The sequence below is a fragment of the Oncorhynchus mykiss genome, chromosome 18 (genome assembly GCF_013265735.2).
Source record: "Oncorhynchus mykiss isolate Arlee chromosome 18, USDA_OmykA_1.1, whole genome shotgun sequence".
NCBI lineage: Eukaryota > Metazoa > Chordata > Actinopteri > Salmoniformes > Salmonidae > Oncorhynchus > Oncorhynchus mykiss.
Window position 1 is genome coordinate 12,206,103 of NC_048582.1, and position 18,232 is coordinate 12,224,334.

At 44.1% G+C, this 18,232-nt stretch overlaps 3 protein-coding genes across 3 annotated transcripts in view; all 3 read left to right on the forward strand.

The window, feature by feature from the left end:
* LOC110528736 (formin-like protein 2) overlaps positions 1-8,132 on the forward strand; it is a 29,526-nt gene extending 21,394 nt beyond the window's left edge. Inside the window, exons 18-25 of the mRNA XM_036951410.1 lie at positions 722-790; positions 1,229-1,309; positions 4,770-4,899; positions 5,012-5,175; positions 5,330-5,431; positions 5,854-5,952; positions 6,220-6,349; positions 6,428-8,132. Coding sequence (XP_036807305.1) covers positions 722-790; positions 1,229-1,309; positions 4,770-4,899; positions 5,012-5,175; positions 5,330-5,431; positions 5,854-5,952; positions 6,220-6,349; positions 6,428-6,507 — 855 coding nt within the window. The 3' untranslated portion in view covers positions 6,508-8,132. The remainder of the gene's footprint in view (positions 1-721; positions 791-1,228; positions 1,310-4,769; positions 4,900-5,011; positions 5,176-5,329; positions 5,432-5,853; positions 5,953-6,219; positions 6,350-6,427) is intronic.
* Positions 8,133-8,447: 315 nt separating this feature from the next.
* LOC118941035 lies at positions 8,448-10,618 on the forward strand. Its single transcript, XM_036951371.1, has 6 exons — positions 8,448-8,814; positions 8,984-9,036; positions 9,634-9,706; positions 9,860-9,932; positions 10,020-10,163; positions 10,264-10,618. Exons 1-6 carry the CDS (start codon positions 8,785-8,787, stop codon positions 10,605-10,607), a joined length of 717 nt encoding a protein of 238 aa, XP_036807266.1. The 5' UTR covers positions 8,448-8,784; the 3' UTR covers positions 10,608-10,618.
* Positions 10,612-14,652, forward strand: LOC110527236 (coiled-coil domain-containing protein 14). The gene is made up of 7 exons (XM_036951339.1): positions 10,612-11,259; positions 11,390-11,528; positions 11,632-11,714; positions 12,092-12,235; positions 12,408-12,540; positions 12,853-13,221; positions 13,258-14,652. The coding sequence occupies exons 1-7, from the start codon at positions 10,953-10,955 to the stop codon at positions 13,655-13,657; spliced, it is 1,575 nt and encodes a 524-aa protein (XP_036807234.1). The 5' UTR covers positions 10,612-10,952; the 3' UTR covers positions 13,658-14,652.
* Positions 14,653-18,232: the final 3,580 nt, after the last annotated feature.

Sequence of the window (18,232 nt, forward strand, 5' to 3'; positions counted from 1 at the left end):
TTGGTTTACTGTTCTCCTTGGTTTACTGTTCTCCTTGGTTTACTGTTCTCCTTGGTTTACTATTCTCCTTGGTTTACTATTCTCCTTGGTTTACTGTTTTCCTTGGTTTACTGTTCTCCTTGCTTTACTGTTCTCCTTGGTTTACTATTCTCCTTGGTTTACTGTTCTCCTTGGTTTACTGTTCTCCTTGGTTTACTATTCTCCTTGGTTTACTATTCTCCTTGGTTTACTATTCTCCTTGGTTTACTGTTCTCCTTGGTTTACTATTCTCCTTGGTTTACTATTCTCCTTGGTTTACTATTCTCCTTGGTTTACTGTTCTCCTTGGTTTACTGTTCTCCTTGGTTTACTATTCTCCTTGGTTTACTATTCTCCTTGGTTTACTGTTCTCCTTGGTTTACTGTTCTCCTTGGTTTACTATTCTCCTTGGTTTACTATTCTCCTTGGTTTACTGTTCTCCTTGGTTTACTGTTCTCCTTTGTTTACTATACTCCTTGGTTTACTATTCTCCTTGGTTTACTATTCTCCTTGGTCCACAAGTAAAACGACAAACACACACACACACACACACACACACACACACACACACACACACACACACACACACACACACAGTGATATACTCTGTCTGAACACACATACTGTTGCAGGTCCACTCATAACACACATAACATAATAACATTCTATAATAACTGGATTGTTGGTTTGGTTTCTGTCCAAAGCAACTCCACGCAATCATCGCTGCTTCTGTGTCCATCAAGTCCTCCCAGAAACTCAAGAAGATTCTAGAGGTGAGTGTGTTCTCTCTCTCTGTCTCTCTCTCTCGCTCTGTCTCGCTCTTTTTGTTTCTCTCTCTTTTAGTCTTTCTGTCTCTCTCTCTCTTTTTGGTCTCTCTCTGTCTCTGTCTTTGTCTCTCTCTCACTATCTCTCTCTCTCTCGCTTTTTGGTCTCTCTGTCGCTCTCTCTTTTTGGTCTATCTCTGTCTCTGTCTCTCTCTCTGTCTCTCTCTCTGTCTCTCTCTCTCTCTCTCTCTCTCTCTCTCTCTCTCTCTCTCTCTGTCTCTGTGTCTGTCTCTCTGTCTCTGTCTCTCTGTGTCTGTCTCTCTCTGTCTCTCTGTCTCTGTCTTTGTCTCTCTGTGTCTGTATCTCTCTCTCTGACTCTCTGTCTCTGTCTCTCTGTCTCTGTCTCTGTCTCAGTATCAGTGTTGTAACTGTGTGTGTGTTTCTCAGATTATCCTGGCTCTGGGGAACTATATGAACAGCAGTAAGAGAGGAGCGGTGTACGGATTCAAGCTGCAGAGTTTAGACCTGGTAAAACACACACACTACCCAACACTCTTTCTAATACACATTACCCAACACAGTATTTGTAATATGCACTACCCAACACACTCTTTCTAATACCTAATACACACTACCCAACACTCTTTCTAATACCTAGTACACACTACCAACACACTCTTTCTAATACCTAGTACACACTACCCAACACACTCTTTCTAATAACTAGTACACACTACCCAACACACTCTTTCTAATACACACTACCCAACACACTCTTTCTATGACCTAATACACACTACACAACACACTCTTTCTAATACCTAATACACACGACCCAACACACTCTTTCTATTACCTAATACACACGACCCAACACACTCTTTCTATTACTTAATACACAGTACACAACACACTCTTTCTATTACCTAATACACACTACACAACACACTCTTTCTAATACCTAATACACACGACCCAACACACTCTTTCTATTACCTAATACACACTACCAAACACACTCTTTCTATTACCTCATACACACTACCAAACACACTCTTTCTATTACCTAATACACACTACCCAACACTCTTTCTAATATCTAGTACACATTACCCAACACACTCTTTCTAATACACACTACCCAACACACTCTTTCTAATACCTAATACACACGACCCAACACACTCTTTCTATGACCTAATACACATTACCCAACACACTCTTTCTAATACACACTACCCAACACACTCTTTCTAATACCTAATACACACGACCCAACACACTCTTTCTATGACCTAATACACATTACCCAACACACTCTTTCTAATACACACTACCCAACACACTCTTTCTAATACCTAATACACACGACCCAACACACTCTTTCTATTACCTAATACACATTACCCAACACACTCTTTCTAATACACACTACCCAACACACTCTTTCTATTACTTAATATACACTACCCAACACTATCTTTCTTATACCTAATACACACTACACAACACTCCCTTTCTAATACCTAATACACACTACCCAACACTCTTTCTAGTACACACTACCAAACATACTCTTTCTATGACCTAATACACATTACCCAACACACTCTTTCTAGTACACACTACTCAACACACTCTTTCTATGACCTAATACACATTACCCAACACACTCTTTCTAGTACACACTACTCAACACACTCTTTCTATGACCTAATACACACTACACAACACACTCTTTCTAATACCTAATACACACTACCAAACACACTCTTTCTATTACCTAATACACACTACCCAACACACTCTTTCTAATACACACTACCCAACACACTTTTTCTATGACCTAATACACATTACCCAACACTCCCTTTCTAATACACACTACCCAACACACTCTTTCTAATACACACTACCAAACACACTCTTTCTATGACCTAATACACATTACCCAACACACTCTTTCTAGTACACACTACCCAACACACTCTTTCTATTACCTCATACACACTACCCAACACACTCTTTCTAATACACACTACACAACACACTCTTTCTATGACCTAATACACACTACACAACACACTCTTTCTAATACCTAATACACACGACCCAACACACTCTTTCTATTACCTAATACACACTACCCAACACACTCTTTCTATTACCTCATACACACTACCCAACACTCCCTTTCTAATACACACTACCCAACACACTCTTTCTAATACACACTACCAAACACACTCTTTCTTATACCTAATACACACGACCCAACACACTCTTTCTAATACCTAGTACACACTACCCAACACACTCTTTCTAATACACACTACCCAACACACTCTTTCTATGACCTAATACGCACTACCCAACACACTCTTTCTATTACTTAATACACACTACCCAACACACTCTTTCTATGACCTAATACACACTACACAACACACTCTTTCTATGACCTAATACACACTACACAACACAGTCTTTCTAATACCTAATACACACGACCCAACACACTCTTTCTATTACCTAATACACACTACCCAACACACTCTTTTTATTACCTCATACACATTACCCAACACACTATTTTTAATACGCACTACCCAACACACTCTTTCTATTACCTAATACACACTACCCAACACACTCTTTCTATGACCTAATACACACTACCCAACACTCTTTCTAATATCTAGTACACATTACCCAACACACTCTTTCTAATACACACTACCCAACACACTCTTTCTATTACTTAATACACACTACCCAACACTCTTTCTAATATCTAGTACACATTACCCAACACACTCTTTCTAATACACATTACCCAACACACTCTTTCTATTACTTAATACACACTACCCAACACTATCTTTCTTATACCTAATACACACTACCCAACACTCTTTCTACTATCTAGTACACATTACCCAACACACTCTTTCTAATACACACTACCCAACACACTCTTTCTATTACTTAATACACACTACCCAACACTCTTTCTAATATCTAGTACACATTACCCAACACATTCTTTCTAATACACACAACCCAACACACTCTTTCTATTACCTAATATACACTACCCAACACTCTCTTTCTATTACCTCATACACACTACCAAACACACTCTTTCTATTACCTAATACACATTACCCAACACACTATTTCTATTACCTAATACACACTACCCAACACACTATTTTTAATACGCACTACCCAACACACACTTTCTATTACTTAATACACACTACCCAACACACTCTTTCTATTACCTAATACACATTACCCAACACACTATTTTTAATACGCACTACCCAACACACTCTTTCTATTACTTAATACACACTACCCAACACTATCTTTCTTATACCTAATAGACACTAACCAACACTCCCTTTCTAATACCTAATACACACTACCCAACACTCTTTCTAATACCTAATACACACTACCCAACACTCTTTCTAATACCTAATACACATTACCCAACACACACTTTCTATTACTTAATACACACTACCCAACACACTCTTTCTATTACCTAATACACATTACCCAACACACTATTTTTAATACGCACTACCCAACACACACTTTCTATTACCTAATACACACTACCCAACACTCTTTCTATTACCTAATACACATTACCCAACACACTATTTTTAATACGCACTACCCAACACACACTTTCTATTACTTAATACACACTACCCAACACTCTTTCTAATACCTAATACACACTACCCAACACTCTTTCTAATACCTAATACACACTACCCAACACACTCTTTCTAATACCCAGTACACACTACCCAACACACTCTTTCTTATATCTAATACCAACCTTCTGATTCTAACACACACCACCTAATATACATATGTTGTGATACGTAACACACACATAATAAGCTTGATTTACACTTTTGAATGTCAAATACACACCAGAAGGTAATGTGTGTGTCCCTCCCAGCTGCTGGAGACTAAGACTACCGACAGAAAGCAGACCCTGCTGCATTACATAGCCAACGTGGTGAGAGAGAAATACCCCGGAGTCGCTCTGTTCTACAATGAGCTGCACTATGTAGAGAAAGCTGCCGCAGGTGAGTGTGTGTCTGTTTGTCTTTTGTGTGTGTCACAGTTATCTTCCTCTGCAGAACGTGGTGTGTGATATTAAGGAACTAACCTATTATATTGTGTGTGTGTGTGTGTCAGTGTCCCTGGAGAACGTGGTGTGTGACGTGAAGGAGTGTCAGCGTGGTATGGATCTGTCGTGGAGGGAATACAGCATGCACGGCCACAACCCACTCCTCAAAGACTTCATCAGCAAACACGAGACTCGCCTGCAGAAACTACAGGAGGACGCACACATCGCACAGGCAAGAAAACACACATTCACACACACACATTCATACACACACACACTCACGAACACACACAAGTACCTCAGATACATCAAAGTGTTATATGACCGTGGTGACCATGGTCCTTCATAGTCCTGTTTTCTGATCCTGGTTGTGTTATGGTTCTCAGGATGCATTTGACGATGCGGTGAAGCACTTTGGGGAGAGCTCTAAAACCATGCCTCCCTCTGTCTTCTTCCCTGTGTTTGTACGATTCATCAAAGCCTACAGGGTGAGCAGAATGTGTGTGTTTGTACGATTCATCAAAGCCTACAGGGTGAGCAGAATGTGTGTGTTTGTACGATTCATCAAAGCCTACAGGGTGAGCAGAATGTGTGTGTTTGTACGATTCATCAAAGCCTACAGGGTGAGCAGAATGTGTGTGTTTGTACGATTCATCAAAGCCTACAGGGTGAGCAGAATGTGTGTGTTTGTACGATTCATCAAAGCCTACAGGGTGAGCAGAATGTGTGTGTTTGTACGATTCATCAAAGCCTACAGGTGAGCAGAATGTGTGTGTTTGTACGATTCATCAAAGCCTACAGGGTGAGCAGAATGTGTGTGTTTGTGTGCGTGCGTGCGTGCGTAGCAACAGTATACACAAAGACATGAGTCAAAGTTGAACTTAATGTGTGTGTGTGTGTGTGTGTGTAGCTGGCGGAGGAGGAGAATGAGCAGAGGAGGAGGCAAGAGCAGGCGCTGATAGAGAAGCTGGAGCAGGAGGAGCTGCAACAGGAGCAGGAGGCGCCTAAGGTACAGCCCCGTTACCATGGAGACAGGCCTGCCGGTCTGTCGCCATGGATATGACAGTATCACCTTGACTTCACAGATCCAGTGTCTGTTCTGTGGAATGGAAGGACTGATGTTTTCTCGTTCCCTCTCTTTATCGCTCCCCATCTTTCCTTCTCTACTCCTCACACATACATTGATTCACCAACACATATCTACTTTATTTCTACCTCTCTCACAAACACACACACACACACACACACACACACACACACACACACACACACACAGTCCCCGTCCAACCGTCCAAAGCAGCGGCAGCAGGAGTCCCTGATCACAGAACTGAGGAGGCGACAGGGCGGTAAAGACAGCAGACATGTCTACGAGGGCAAAGATGGAGCTATAGAGGACATCATTACAGGTACGCACACTCACACTCACACACACACACACACTGTAGTTTAGTGCTGTGTTTTGATTGGCTGTTTTTTGTCTGCAGTGCTGAAGACCGTCCCTTTCACTGCCAGGACGGCCAAACGCAGCTCTCGCTTCTTCTGTGATCCCACCCACACTGAATAACACTGCTAAACTCTCAGAGAGAGAGAGAGAAATACAGGGTAGAGGGGAGGGAGAGGGGTGAGGGAAAGCTAGGTGGGAGAGATAAAGGGGAATAACAATGAGATAGAGAGAGGAGAGAAGCGTGGGGAAAAAGAGAGGCAGTTAGAGAGAGGGGGGAGGGAGGGGGTGAGAGAAAGCGAGAGATTGACCCGGTCTCAGAAGTAGTGACTCTACCAGAGAGAAGCTGAACTCTGAACTCTATAGCAAGACAGACATCAAGATTACCTGTGACCTCACCTGTCTGGTCTGACATCACTGCCCCCACCCCCCATCCCCTCTGTGTTACTTACACATGTTATGAAGCTTCTTTGCTGATTATAACTGTTTATAACCCTCCCATAACCCTGGACTGTAGCCCTGGAATCAACCTGCAACCCACCATGCACTTTGACTTTCTGCCCTCTAAACCCGAAGACTGTTGAAAGGGGTCGGGTAGAGGGAGGAACTTGATACGCGATGACAGTGACTGGACATTTAGTAGCAACACAGTCTGGTCATTTAATAGCTACATAGCATTTCCAGTTTATCAGTTAATAGCAGACATGACAAGCAAAACAGAACAGCAAAAATAAACAGTTGTTTTTTGTCCAATTAGTATTAGTGATGTACAGTATGTGTCTCTAAAGCTGTGTGATGATGTCAGCAAATGACATGATCGCTGTCATAGGATATTGAGAAGGGAGGGGGAGAAGTTTGAAGAGTTTCTTCTTGTTGAACATTCCAACCAATTCTAATTGATAACGACATCACAAAGGGTTCTTAACCCACTCCTATCCAGCTGTAAGATGCCAGAACTGAACACTGAGAATAGTGTTCGAAAAGCTCACTCCTACAAGGTTCCCTCTTCTCCGTCTGCTGCTGTGTGACAGTGAAACGTGTACAGCGCTCGCTACGTTCACTACATTGACTATGTTTACTATTTACTACCTTTAATACCTTTAACCTCCAACAGGGTTTTTCAAAGCTCAGGCCCTCCAGTTCCTCAGTCCTGCTGGTTTTCCTTTCTCCCTGGCACTTGATTGATCGTTTAATGTTACTGATAATGATTGGCTGCACAGTGCACACACACCTGGTTTCCCAGGTAGAAATCGGTCTCTGATTAAAAGAGAAGTATGAAAACCAGTAGACACTGTGGCCCTCGAGGACAGGAGTTGATACCCCATACTACCCTAAAATAAAGGTCCCTGTCTCATCCTTGCCTGACCATCCAAAAGTCCCAGTCTGTTTCTGCTTTATAGCCAACTGACTCCTTTGTTGTGATCTTGTCACGGTGAAGGTAAAGGATGTAGTGTTCTTGAATGCAGAAAGTCTGGCACCTAGGCTACTACACCACCCATGATCTTTCCTGGCTCATGGGACCAACTTTTACGGAGACTCGAGAGGGATCGCTCCATTTCATAAAAAAATAATAAAAATATGTAACTGCAAAAAACAACAACAGCACAATACTTTTCTACTGTGTATATATATTTTCTAGGGAATCCCGCTTGTTGCTTTTATCCCTCACTCCCAACCCTGCTGTTTGTCAATGTTGATGTTCATTCTTAATCTGCACTCGTTGTGTAAATAAACTGTATCCAGTCAGACTGTGTGTCTGTCTCTGTGTGTGTACCACTGGAAGTGGTAACATTGAACATATATTTATTTATATCATAACATTTCTTTCCATAGTAAGATTTACATTAATCCAACAACACAATATATTGTTTGTATCACATATTCCCAGGAAACACTTAAAAAAATGCTAATGGTAATAAAACAATCGTTGGTGTTAATTTGTATCATGTCGTCTCCATGGTGACACCGAATTCAGCGTCGTCAGACCAACATTTAGGGAGGAGAGGAGGGGGCTACATTTGAGTGACATTTGCTTCATTCAATCGATAAACTGGAAATTACGACATCAGCTTACATCCGCCAATAACATTCATTGGATGGTTTGGCAGCGATGTTTTCATTGGTCACGACGTTACTTCCCGTTTCAAACAAAACCCGCCGGTTCCTGTTTATGCTAGCGCCAGTAAAAAAAATAAGCTAATAATAACTGTAACAAAAGCTTCAACGTGACAACATCAACTAGTTTCGCTCTAGATAGTCAGTCAGAAAATGCTTCAGACATTGTGGGCACTCAAAGTTAGTACAGTTTGCAGATAGTTGATTAGGGCTACTCTTGGAAAGAATTGGTTAGCTACCATCGTTTTTCTTCCTTCGATTTGGACAGCAGTTGACTGGCCAGCTATGCCAAAGCAAGGGCTTGCTAGACACAAGGTAAGACATCTCAGCTATCCACAATGTGCCTGCGAACTGGTTCTTAGCCGTCTTGATAATGAATGTAATTAGCCTCATATGGTGGTGTCTAGCTTTTCCCCCTAGCCTCTCGGGGAAAGGACACCATTTTAGAGTGTATTCAGGTTCAGCCCCTGTTTTTGACTGACAGGTGATATCCTCTGGAAGACTGACTGGTGGGAGGGGCCAGGGCTCAAAGAAGAGGTAAGTCGTTTATCCCCGGGGTCTTCAACGAGGTCTGGAGGACCGCACTGAAATATTTCCTCGCCGCCAAAAATGTGCAAAAAATAGTCATCTGTCCATCGTTTTTGGAATTTTCAAGGCTCTCTGACTGTCTAGCTTTCATTTCGGTTATTATTAGCGAGCAGATTGGCATTTGTTGTCATTAATCTTGCCCTGGAGGCAGCTCTGTAGAGTGGCATAAACATCTGATTTTAACCTAAACTTAACCACAATACTAAACCTAATGCCTAACCCTAACCTTCAAATTAAGACCAAAAAGCACATTTTTGTTTCATAATTTTTTTTACGATGTAGCAGATTTGGACTTTGCAGCTGGCCCATCTAGCAGAAAAAGCTCTGTTCTGTCTCCAGGGAATGAGTCATGACAATAAACATCAACCTATTAGTGAACTGGGCACAGTCAAGAAACTTGATGTAGGTCCATTATCATTTATTTTTGTCAGTTTAAAGTATATTGAGTTTATCCGTCCCCCGAGGTAAGAGAACACACAGGACTGATAAGTCACATCCCTGTTGCAGAGTGTCATTATATCCATTCACTGTCACTCTGTTCTGTAGGGGAGCAGGGCGTCCACTAGTCACTTCTACTGAGCCGGCTTATTCCCTCTACTCCACAGACTCAGAGGACCAGGTAATAACACATCCATGAACAGTCAGTTGCAACGTTAATAACAAGTTAATAACAAGTTAATAACAAGCCTATTTGTGTAATATATTAATAAGAGTTATAATCACCTAACAGTGATTATATGGTAAGATGGTTTGCATCTGTGCTCTCCCTAAGGTGACAACCATTCACCAGGGTCTGGATCAGTGTGCTGCGCTGCTCAATGTCATTCTCCAGGCAGAGACGGCAGGTACCAGTCAACTACTTACTCTGTTTCTACAGAACCTTTACATGTCTAGTTGAAATTATTGACCAAAGTGTTTTCATTGTGTGATAGAGGCCAAGCCAATCTCCGTCAGGGGAGCAGGGAAGACTCGAGCCGCCAAATCCCGACCGCTGTGCACTCTGGGAAATGAGAGGGTAGACATAGAGAGGAGGAAGCAGACAAAGAGACCTGTCACTCAGACTGCTAAAAAAACAGGTGGGACCTGTGTGTGTCTCTGTGTGTGTGTCTCTGTGTGTGTGTCTCTGTGTGTGCGTATGTGTTGGTGTGCAAAAATGGATAACTCTCTCTACTCCAGCTCCCGTGCAGAAGACGATCCTGTCATCCCTGTCGTATCCTGGGATGAGGAACAAAGTTCAGAGTTTGGCCGGAACGTCAGAGCCGACGTCAGATGCTCGGTTTAACTGTCGCCTGACCACCTCCACCCCCACCCTGAGTCCCCAAAGACTCCCCCCTAACAACACACTCCCCCCAGGCCCCTCAGTCCCTCTAGCCCAGCCTGGAGGCTCCATCATTGGGGTGGCATCAGTCCACCTGGGGGGCTCTACCTCCACAGCTCCGTTAGCTTCTCCTGGAGCTGTAGCTACCTCCCTACCCACAGCCCCTCTCACAGGACCAGTGCTCTCTCTCCTCGCAGCCTAGCCAGGAGGCTTTGTCTCTGGGGTTGGAGGTTCGGCTGCCCAGGGGAGCTTCAGGTCCTGTGGCCTGCACCTCAGTGCTCCCTCTGTGGAGAGGCTAGCCCTGTCTGCCCCCCTGCCCTCTGACAGCTCTGTGTCTGGAGAAAGTGGACATCCAATCTCATCTTCCTGCTCTCCCTCTCGTCAGGGACCACCAGTACTCTTCTCTGAAATTCATCCTCACCCCCAACCTCACCCCCTTGCCAACACTCAACCACAGTCTGCCCCAGATGCTACATCCCTGGACAGGGGGGGCCAGCTGGTTTCTACCCAGGATGGAGGGACCTTAGCCAGGGAGGCTTGCGACCACATGGAGGGTAACGCTGGAGAGGAGGAAGAGGAGTGTCCAGTGAGAGACACCAGCGCCCAGACCTGCTTTAACATACAAACACACACCCAGCTGGCATACACACACCCACACACACACATAGATCCAGTGCCTGTACAGGCATACTTACAAAACACACATCCAGGTGTGGCTCCCAACCACACACACTCGTACACACGCCTGCCGCTGGCGCTGGGCTCTAAGGGCTGTAGTCCAGAGGGAACCGCTCGGAAGGTGATGACTGTTCAGTACCTCCTTGGAGAGTTGAAGGCTCTGCTCGCTGGCCAAGGTAATCAATCAATCAACCAACCTGTCAAAATAATCAGTCAAAATGACTATTTAATCAAATGTTAATCAAATTCAATCTCCGCCACTCTCTCTCTTCCCTCTCTTCCCTCCCTCCTCCCCCTCCTCTGTAGACAGTGTAGCAGAGCGTCTGGTGTGTGAGCTGGAGCAGACAGTGTCTCTACTTCCTGTCATGGTGGGCAGCTCTAACATCCAGGCTGAGATTGCTCTGGTCCTGCAACCTCTACGCAGTGAGAACGCACTGCTACGCAGGTCAGCACCATCACCCGTGTGTGTGTGTGTGTGTGTGTGTGTGTGTGTGTGTGTGTGTGTGTGTTTCATACAGAAGATTGATCACTTTAACGTGTGTGTTCAGGCGTCTGAGGATAGTGAACCAACAGTTGCGGGAGAGAGAGCGAGCAGAGAGGGAGGCCAGAGATGTCCACTGTGACACTGACAGTAAGATAAACTGCCCGGCCCTCTTTCAACTGTCTATCAGTGAGAGGTTATTATCGTGTGTCTGTATCTCTGAGTATCTAACCTCCTCTGTGTCTTAGTGTCGCCTGTCTAACCTCCTCTGTCTCTTAGTGTCGCCTGTCTAACCTCCTCTGTCTCTTAGTGTCGCCTGTCTAACCTCCTCTGTCTCTTAGTGTCGCCTGTCTAACCTCCTCTGTCTCTTAGTGTCGCCTGTCTAACCTCCTCTGTCTCTTAGTGTCGCCTGTCTAACCTCCTCTGTCTCTTAGTGTCGCCTGTCTAACCTCCTCTGTCTCTTAGTGTCGCCTGTCTAACCTCCTCTGTCTCTTAGTGTCGCCTGTCTAACCTCCTCTGTCTCTTAGTGTCGGCTCTGCAGTCGGAGCTCAACGATGCTCACACAAGCCTGCAAGAGCTGCAGCGCGGCAACACTGAGCTACGGCAAGCCCTGGTGGACACACAGAGCCAGCTGCAGCAGAGTGAGGCGGAGTGCAGTCGTATCAGTAAAGGTAATAGATGAGGGGGGAACGTACTCCGCTTCTTTTCTATTTGATTTCTAAATACATGAAGATCAGGGCCTTAAACTGATCCATATTACGCTGAGATTAAAGGATCTGAGATTAAAGGATGTATTATCTAATAAATGTATATAAGTGTGTCTGTGTGTCTGTCTGTGTGTAGACGTGCAGTCTGCTCTGGGTGAGGTGCAGGGCTGTAACCACAGGCTGCAGGAGTGTCAGAAGGAGAATGCTGCACTGGCACTCAATACCCAGAAGAGGAAGACAGAGATCCACACACTACAGGAGCACCTCAGGTGTGTGTGTGTGTGTGTGTGTGTGTGTGTGTGTGTGTGTGTGTGTGTGTGTGTGTGTGTGTGTGTACTTTCTAAAAATGTATTGGAGTTTTTATTTTTTACTGACAATTTTTCTCTCTCGACCTGTCCTCTGTCTGTCTGTTTCTCTCTCTCGAGCTGTCCTCTGTCTGTCTGTTTCTCTCTCTCGACCTGTCCTCTGTCTGTCTGTTTCTCTCTCTCGACCTGTCCTCTGTCTGTCTGTTTCTCTCTCTCTCTCTGTATTTTTCTCCCGCTCTTTCTTTATACCCTTTTCTCTCAACCTGTCTCTCTCAGAGCTCTACAGGTCCCTGTCACTGAGTTTCCTGCTGTGACTGACATCCCTACGTCCCGCCTCCCTCTCACTAAACGAGCTCTGGACCAATACCAGGACCAGCAGGGTCCGTCAGACCACCCAGTCAGCCAATACCTGTGGTCGTTGGAGCAGAAGGGGTGTGGTTCTGTCTCCCTGCCCTGTAAAGGCCCTGAGTGCCACTACACACACCAGCAGGACTTCAGTGTGTGTACACCAGGTGGTCAGAGTGTGTGTGCGTCTGCGGATCAGGAAGTGGGTCTGTGTGTGGCTCTGGAAAGAAAAGCCACCCCACCTTTGGCCTTCGCCCCACTGAGAGAGACTGTGAGGTCACCACTTCCTGTTGAGGGGTTACCGCTTCCTGTGATGTCACAGAGAGGAGGGGGGTCACCACTTACTGTGATGATGTCACAGAGAGGAGGAGGACCACAGGGTCTTCAGAGCCTTAGTGTTGCCCTCGAGGGTTTCCCTCAATTAAAAAGCCTATTATCTAATCTCCACCAATCAAACGGACTCTGCTCTAATGGCGCTGGACACTCTGACCTGTCCCAGAGTCACCGGCGCCGTCTGGACATGGATATGGCATCACCGGGCAAGGGGCGGAACTCTTCGCTTGACTCCACTGGCCTCTCCTTATGTGAGGTCAGATCCTTGGCTTCTGATTGGAGTGCAGGGTCAAGCTCGACCTTTGACACGCGTGACGAACAGGAGTTCCGGAACGGGCTGGCCGCTCTGGATGCCAGCATTGCCAGCTTGCAGAGAACTATAAAGCAGGACCTCAAGCGATAAGACAGAGACACACACACACACACCGAGGTAGTCTGAATCTATTCCAATGTAATAAAATAACCAATGTCTTTTTTTAGGTTTCTTTTTAATTGTACTTTATTTGAATGAAATGGCAAATTAAATAGTTATTCTTTTTTCGTTACTATTTATTCTTTACTTTAAAGACGGGTTACCTGAGAACTTCAGGAAAACGAAGCACACGCTTCAATGGGGCAGAAGGCCATGTGTTGTGATTCTGGATGGCCAGACAGCAACAATGACACGATGCCATGTGTTGTGATTCTGGATGGCCAGACAGCAACAATGACACGATGCCATGTGTTGTGATTCTGGATGGCCAGACAGCAACAATGACACGATGCCATGTGTTGTGATTCTGGATGGCCAGACAGCAACAATGACACGATGCCATGTGTTGTGATTCTAGATGGCCAGACAGCAACAATGACACGATGCCATGTGTTGTGATTCTGGATGGCCAGACAGCAACAATGACACGATGCCATGTGTTGTGATTCTGGATGGCCAGACAGCAACAATGACACGATGCCATGTGTTGTGATTCTGGATGGCCAGACAGCAACAATGACACGATGCCATGTGTTGTGATTCTGGATGGCCAGACAGCAACAATGACACGATGCCATGTGTTGTGATTCTGGATGGCCAGACAGCAACAATGACACGATGCCATGTGTTGTGATTCTGGATGGCCAGACAGCAACAATGACACGATGCCATGTGTTGTGATTCTGGATGGCCAGACAGCAACAATGACACGATGCCATGTGTTGTGATTCTGGATGGCCAGACAGCAACAATGACACGATGCCATGTGGGGAATCGTAAGCGGCTCATTTCAGCTAGTTCTATTTGTTTTTATATCATGTTTTGACTGAGCTAGCTAACCAACAACTGTAATGGTGGATTTGAGAGACAAGTGCTCATTGTACAACTTCATTTATGTTTTCAATAAACATTGGAGAAGAAATATAGTTGACATGTTATCAACAATCTATGCCAACCCGATCTCTTTTGCCCCATAGCTGAGCACGTGTCGGTTTTTGATGCTTAACAACCAACCCATCATTTGAATTAAGGGAGAAGGAAATATGATGTATTGAAAATAATGTTCTCCCTCCTACAATGAGTCAGGGTTTAATAACACTGATACCTAAAGCCTAAAAAATAAGTTCTGCTCATCCATAACTGGTGTCCATTTTGTCTACTTAATAATGACTACTTGCAAAAAAGAATGAAAGAAGTCATGGATGCAATCATTGGTGAAACACAGTCTGGCTTTATGAGGAACATACATATTTCTAACAATGTCAGACTAGTATTAGACGTACTTGACTACTCAGACCTAATAACTGAGGAGAGCTTCATATTATTTTTAGATTTTTATAAAGTATTTGACACAGTAGAGCATCAGTTCCTGTTCCACTCCCTTGAGAAATGTGGCTCTGGGGATTTTTTCTGTAAGGCTATTAAGACTCTATACGAATGGTAACAGCTCTATCAAACTGAAACATGGCACCTCACCTAGATTTGAGTTAAAGAGAGGAATTATGCAATGTTGTCCGATCTCACCGTATCTATTTTATTAATCACCCAACTTCTTACAAATTCTTTAAATAATAGTCCTGTACAAGGAATTTCCATAGCTGGTAAATAAATTATTATAAGCCAGCTGGCTGATGATACTACACTTTTTCTGAAAGACGCTAGTCAAATTCCCATATCGATCAATGTGATAGAATCCTTTTCCAAAGCGTCTGGTCTATATCTTAACATTAATAAATGTGAACTCATGGCTGTTAAAGATTGTGACACCTTCATATTATGTTATTCCAGTGAAAGAAGAACTTCCATATTTAGGCATAACCATTACTAAGGATCAGAAGTATGGAGGCTTACTCTATTTGAACCCTCTTGTTAAAAAACCCCAGAAGAAGCTAAATCAATGGCTACAGAGGGACTTATCCTTAAAAGGAAGAGTCCTAATAACCAAGGCTGAAGGTATCTCTAGGCTGACACATGCCGCGCTACCTTTATATCTTGACAGTAAAATAAGCAAGAAGATAAACCAGATGCTTCTCAACTTTCTGTGAGAAACCGTACCCATTACATTAGGAAAACTGTTGTAATGAAGACTTATGAGTATGGTGGGCTGAATTTTCTGGACTTTACTACCTTAATTAAAACTTCTTCGGGATCAGTGTCCCTTCTACGGGACGGTTAAGCTAATGTAGGCTAATGCGATTAGGATGAGGTTGTAAGTAACAAGAACATTTCACAGGACATAGACATATCTGATATTGGCAGAAAGCTTAAATTCTTGTTAATCTAACTGCACTGTCCAATTTACAGTAGCTATAACAGTGAAAGAATATCATGGTATTGTTTGAGGAGAGTGCATAATTTTGAACATAAAAAGTTAATAAACAAATTAGGCATATTTGGGCAGAAATGCAATGGCTCATTGGATTAGTCTAAAACGTTGCACATACACTGCTGCCATCTAGTGGCCAAAATATATGTTGCACCTGGACTGGAATAATACATTATGGCCTTTCTCTTGCATTTCAAAGATAATGGTAGAAAAAAAATACAGAAGAATGTTTTTTTTTTTCTTTGTATTATCTTTCACCAGATCTATTGTGTTATTTTCTCCTACATCCCTTACACATTTCCACAAACTTCAAAGTGTTTCCTTTCAAATGGTGCCAAGAATATGCATATCCTTGCTTCAGGGCCTGAGCTACAGGCAGTTACAGGCAGTCCTTAAATAATACTTTTAAGATCAATTGGATAAAACAATTCATAAGAAGTTACACTTCCATGTGGAACTTTATTCCTCAGCATGTCTTCTCTACTTTTGGTAGCCTTAACTTCATGTTAGTTTGCAATTATAATATTGACAACGTTCCAGTGAAACTCTCTGCGGGTCGGCAGGTTTTCTTGTTATGGTCCTTCATTTATAAGGATCATTTTTCTCCACACAGATATTATACACTGCTCCCAAAAAATACAAGGAACACTAAAATAACACATCCTAGATCTGAATGAATGAAATATTCTTATTAAATACTTTTTTCTTTACATAGTTGAATGTGCTGACAACGAAATCACACAAAAATGATCAATGGAAATCAAATTTATCAACCCATGGACGTCTGGATTTGGAGTCACACTCAAAATTAAAGTGGAAAACCACACTACAGGCTGATCCAACTTTGATGTAATGTCCTTAAAACAAGTCTAAATGAGGCTCAGTAGTGTGTGGCCTCCACGTGCCTGTATGACCTCCCTACAACGCCTGGGCATACTCCTGATGAGGTGGTGGATGGTCTCCTGAGGGATCTCCTCCCAGACCTGGACTAAAGCATCCGCCAACTCCTGGACAGTCTGTGGTGCAACTGTGGATGGAGCGAGACATGATGTCCCAGATGTGCTCAATTGGATTCAGGTCTGGGGAACAGGCGGGCCAGTCCATAGCATCAATGCCTTCCTCTTGCAGGAACTGCTGACACACTCCAGCCACATGAGGTTTAGCATTGTCTTGCATTAGGAGGAACCCAGGGCCAACCGCACCAGCATATGGTCTCACAAGGGGTCTGAGGATCTCATCTCGGTACCTAATGGCAGTCAGGCTACCTCTGGCGAGCACATGGAGGGCTGTGCGGCCCCCCAAAGAAATGCCACCCCACACCATGACTGACCCACCGCCAAACCGGTCATGCTGGAGGATGTTGCAGGCAGCAGAACGTTCTCCACGGCGTCTCCAGACTCTGTCACGTCTGTCACGTGCTCAGTGTGAACCTGCTTTCATCTGTGAAGAGCACAGGGCACCAGTGGTGAATTTGCCAATATTGGTGTTCTCTGGCAAATGCCAAACGTCCTGCACGGTGTTGGGCTGTAAGCACAACCCCCACCTGTGGACGTCGGGCCCATATACCACCCTCATGGAGTCTGTTTCTGACCGTTTGAGCAGACAGATGCACATTTGTGGCCTGCTGGAGGTCATTTTGCAGGGCTCTGGCCGTGCTCCTCCTGCTCCTCCTTGCACAAAGGCGGAGGTAGCGGTCCTGCTGCTGGGTTGTTGCCCTCCTACGGCCTCCTCCATGTCTCCTGATGTACTGGCCTGTCTCCTGGTAGCGCCTCCATACTCTGGACACTACGCTGACAGACACAGCAAACCTTCTTGCCACAGCTCACATTGATGTGCCATCCTGGATGAGCTGCACTACCTGAGCCACTTGTGTGGGTTGTAGACACCGTCTCATGCTACCATTAGAGTGAAAGCACCGCCAGCATTCAAAAGTGACCAAAACATCAGCCAGGAAGCATAGGAACTGAGAAGTGGTCTGTGGTCACCCTCTGCAGAACCACTCCTTTATTGGGGGTGTCTTGCTAATTGCCTGTAATTTGTCTATTCCATTTGCACAACAGCATGTGAAATTTATTGTCAATCAGTGTTGCTTCCTAAGTGGACAGTTTGATTTCACAGAAGTGTGATTGACTTGGAGTTACATTGTGTTGTTTAAGTGTTCCCTTTATTTTTTTGAGCAG

Excerpts from the sequence above, each read along its gene's own strand:
- LOC118941035 (XM_036951371.1), top strand. The coding sequence starts at position 8,785 with ATGCCAAAGCAAGGGCTTGCTAGACACAAG. Across the intron at positions 9,037-9,633 it reads GGCCAGGGCTCAAAGAAGAG|GGGAGCAGGGCGTCCACTAG; the intron begins GTAAGTCGTTTA and ends TCTGTTCTGTAG. Across the intron at positions 10,164-10,263 it reads TCAGACTGCTAAAAAAACAG|CTCCCGTGCAGAAGACGATC; the intron begins GTGGGACCTGTG and ends TCTCTACTCCAG.
- LOC110527236 (XM_036951339.1), top strand. The coding sequence starts at position 10,953 with ATGGAGGGTAACGCTGGAGAGGAGGAAGAGGAGTGTCCAGTGAGAGAC. Across the intron at positions 11,260-11,389 it reads GGCTCTGCTCGCTGGCCAAG|ACAGTGTAGCAGAGCGTCTG; the intron begins GTAATCAATCAA and ends CCTCCTCTGTAG. Across the intron at positions 11,715-12,091 it reads TGTCCACTGTGACACTGACA|TGTCGGCTCTGCAGTCGGAG; the intron begins GTAAGATAAACT and ends TCTGTCTCTTAG.